The sequence below is a fragment of the Mustela nigripes genome, chromosome 16 (genome assembly GCF_022355385.1).
Source record: "Mustela nigripes isolate SB6536 chromosome 16, MUSNIG.SB6536, whole genome shotgun sequence".
NCBI lineage: Eukaryota > Metazoa > Chordata > Mammalia > Carnivora > Mustelidae > Mustela > Mustela nigripes.
In genome coordinates this window covers 19769291-19772919 of record NC_081572.1, presented here as the reverse complement: position 1 = coordinate 19772919, position 3629 = coordinate 19769291, and the positions used below count along the sequence as shown (strand labels likewise).

At 57.0% G+C, this 3629-nt stretch overlaps 1 protein-coding gene across 1 annotated transcript in view; it reads left to right on the top strand.

Moving 5' to 3' along the window:
* Positions 1–3629, top strand: part of STAT5A (signal transducer and activator of transcription 5A) — a 27247-nt gene continuing 23618 nt past the window's right edge. The window contains exons 1-4 of the mRNA XM_059380113.1: positions 1–176; positions 1025–1162; positions 1489–1645; positions 2820–2909. Coding sequence (XP_059236096.1) covers positions 1035–1162; positions 1489–1645; positions 2820–2909 — 375 coding nt within the window. The 5' untranslated portion in view covers positions 1–176; positions 1025–1034. The remainder of the gene's footprint in view (positions 177–1024; positions 1163–1488; positions 1646–2819; positions 2910–3629) is intronic.

Sequence of the window (3629 nt, the reverse complement as noted above, 5' to 3'; positions counted from 1 at the left end):
GCTCGCGCGCTGTGTATGGTCTATCGGAGGCAGCTGACCTTCGAGGAGGAAATCGCTGCTCTCTGCTCCTTCCTGTAGTAACAGCCGCCGCCGCCGCCGCCGCCGGAGCCCAGGCCCGGAGCGAGAGCCGCGGGGCGGACAGCCGGCCCCGTCGCCGGACGGCTCGGCGCCACCAGGTGGGTGGCCCGCCAGCGGGTCCCGAGCCGCGCGCGCGGAGATGGGGCACTCGACTCCCACCTCGGGCCCGCGCGCCCCGGGGCTCGGAGCCCGACGGCCGGCGGGGGCGCGGGGACCGGTGTGCGGGACCGAGAGGGAGCTTTGGCTTCCGCGCGGGGCGCGGGACGCGGGACGCGGGACACTGGACGCGGACGCGGGGAAGAAGCCGAGAGTGGGCGCCGTCCCCGCCCGCGGGGAGCAGGGGGCGCTGTCGGGCCGGACAGTGGGAGAACGCGGGGGTCCGGCTGGGGCGGGGGGAGGCTCCGAAGAGGCAGCCTCTGTCTTCCCAGCCCTCCCTCCTCAACCCCCTCCAGCCACGTGCCGGCGGGGACCGAGCCGTTCCGTGGGAGCCGTCCGTGCCCTAAGTTTGGGCTGGAATAAACCTCCACCCCCCGCCTCCCGCCCAGAAATTGGGACTCGGGGCTCCGGGCTGGGCGGGGGACCGGGGTGGGGGTGGGTTCTTGCAGCCCTCCCTAGAGGGCCCGTGGGCCTCCGCGTCAAGTTTCTCTTTCAGTTTTCTAGCTGTCCCCCCTCCGGGGAAGCCCCGGTGGGGCAAGGGGAGAGGAAGAGGGGGAGGGCACCTGACTTTCAAGAGCCCCTCCCCAAGCCTTAGCGGGTTCCTTGTTGGAGGGCAGGGCGGCCTTCCCCTCCTCACGGCCTTTCTTCCCGCAAAGGAAAGCGTGTCTGTGGGAGGGGAGGAGCCTGGCCTGACCGCCGTCCAGGGACGGGTGGGCATGGTAGGGCCAGAGGCGGGCGCAGCCCTCGCTCCTGTCGAGGAGAATCCTCTGCAGCCCTCTGCTCGCCCTAGGTGAACGGACATGGCGGGCTGGATCCAAGCCCAGCAGCTGCAGGGAGATGCGCTGCGCCAGATGCAGGTGCTGTACGGGCAGCACTTCCCCATCGAGGTTCGGCACTACTTGGCCCAGTGGATTGAGAGCCAGCCATGGTAAGTCCCCTGCCCTGGGCGATCATCTGCGGGGGCCTTACCACAGGCCCTTTGACCTTTAGCGCTCCTCTGTGTTTTGGTGTGATTCTAGCCCTTTCTGCCCCTCCAGCAGAAGGGGTGGTGTCCCTGGGAAAGGGGAACAGGGAAATGGGACCTTGGGAAGGGAGGGGGTGTTTCTAGACCGTGATGCCTGTGGAGTTGCCCAGAACAAGTCTTGTGGGCTCTGGAGTGCCCTTGGTCTGGAGCCTGGGATTTCCTCTTGGTGCCTGACCTCCTTGCCCAAGGAGACGCCATGGTAGTCTTCTCTCCCCTGCCCTGCCCCCAAGGGATGCCCTTGACCCGGAGAATCCCCAGGACCAAGCCCAGGCCTCCCAGCTCCTGGAGGGCCTGGTGCAGGAGCTGCAGAAGAAGGCGGAGCACCAAGTCGGGGAGGATGGGTTCTTACTGAAGATCAAGCTGGGGCACTATGCTACGCAGCTCCAGGTGGGTGTGAACACGGGCTCATCTGCAGGAAAGCAGTGTCTGCCTTTTCTTTCCAGCAACCGAACCCCTGGGTTTTTTCCTGGCCTGGTCACTGACTCACCGTGTGACCCTGAGCTGATCGGTAACTTTTCTGCTCTTCAATTTCCCCCACCCCCTCTTTCTAAATCAGACCTGTCAGATTCCTTGAGCATGCTACAAAGCAAAGGGTGAGGTGTGTTTGTCCCCAACAGAAGGGAGTTGGGTGAAGTGGCATTCGAAACAGATCAAGAGAAAGGGATGGAGGTATATTGAATCAAGAGTCCTTTGTTTGACAAAGGAAGACTGAAAGCTCCTAGAAATGAGGAATGAGGCAAGCAGACGTCAGGACTCTTTTAAAGGTGGGAGAGCTGCGGAAGTCAGGTGGACAAGGAGCAGAATTGCCCTGGAGGCAAGAGCTGGATAGAAGAGCATTGAATGAAGGATGTAGTTGTACAGTTGTGCCTTCTCCTTCTCTGTGGGGGGTAGGGGAGGTACCAGGGATGATATAGGGGAGAGAGGAGGTTTTTGTGGAAGAAGGAAAGGGGTGTGGGTGGTAATCACAAGTCAAGCATTTATTGGAACTTACTTGTATTCCTCACAGAACCCTTCTTAAATACAAGCAGCAGGGTGCCAGGGAGATAAAAAGTCCATCACAGAAGAGGGAGGAAAAAGGAGAAAGCTGGGAGGAAGAGAAAGGCAAAATAGGAACCCAAGGCCAGGGCAACAGTAGAAAGTACCTTGGCCTTGGCATTGGATTCTCCAAGTCTTGAGTCATCTGCTCAGTTGTTTGCTTCTGGACAAGTACTTAACCTTTCTGAGCATCAGTTTTCTCACCTGCAAAATGGGGCTGATAGTTTCTGTGGACTTCAGGGAATCTGTGCTCTGAAAGTCAAAGGAGACAAAGTAGATTGGAGGAGCTTTGGAAACTTTGGAAACTGGGTTTCTAATGCACTGCAAACCACGTATGAAGAGCTGGGTAGAGGGGAATCGAGTCAAGGAGGGCTAGAGGTGTCTGGTGACAGTTCCTGAGGTTTCTTGAGGAAAGCTGAGGCAGAAGGTAGAGGAGAGGAAGTGTGGGGGGGTGCCACATGGCACCGTGGGGGGCCATGATGGGAATGTCAGGAGGCCAATTGTAACTGCTATTGGATTCTTTCAGAACACGTACGACCGCTGTCCCATGGAGCTGGTCCGCTGCATCCGACATATTCTGTACAATGAACAGAGGCTGGTGCGAGAAGCCAACAATGTGAGTGTCCCGTGGGTGTGGGGAGAGGAGCTGGGAAGTCCTTCTACACGCCTTTTTCTGCAGACAAAACTGTATTCTATAAATGCTGACAAGAGAGCACCAAGGAGATAAGGGACATGGGCAAGTGTGAGAAGCAACAGCACATGGTAGTTACAGTCCCTGTACCTTCTCTTCAGGCCTTGGCTTCAGGCCCCCCTGCTCAGTCACTTACTAGCTGTGTGACTTGAATAAGTTACTTAACCTCACTGAGCCTCTGTTTTTTCAGTTGTAAATGGGGCTAGTAACAGTATCTTCCTTATAGAGTTAGTGTCAGGGTTAAATGAGATACTGTGTGGGCCACAGATAGACAAACAGACTAATGAAACAGAAAAGGAAGCCCTATACACACACACACACACACACACACACACACACACACACACACCCTCATTAGACATGGGATCACAAGCCACCAGGGAGAAGAAGTATTTGGCGTTTAATAAATGGTGCTAGGGTTGAAGGGAGAAATGTTCTCTGGTGGTGTCTGTGAGGGGAGGTGGAGTTGAGGTCTGGGTTGGAAGAGAACCCTGGTCAGCTCCAAGAGGTGAGGTCCAGAGAGGTAGGAAGGGACTCATCCCCCAAGCTCTCTAATCATGAAGGCATTGAACATCTGCTTGAACAATGGGACAAATATTATCTTATCTAGAGTAAAAGCAAGATGAATTTCCTTTTTTTTTTTTT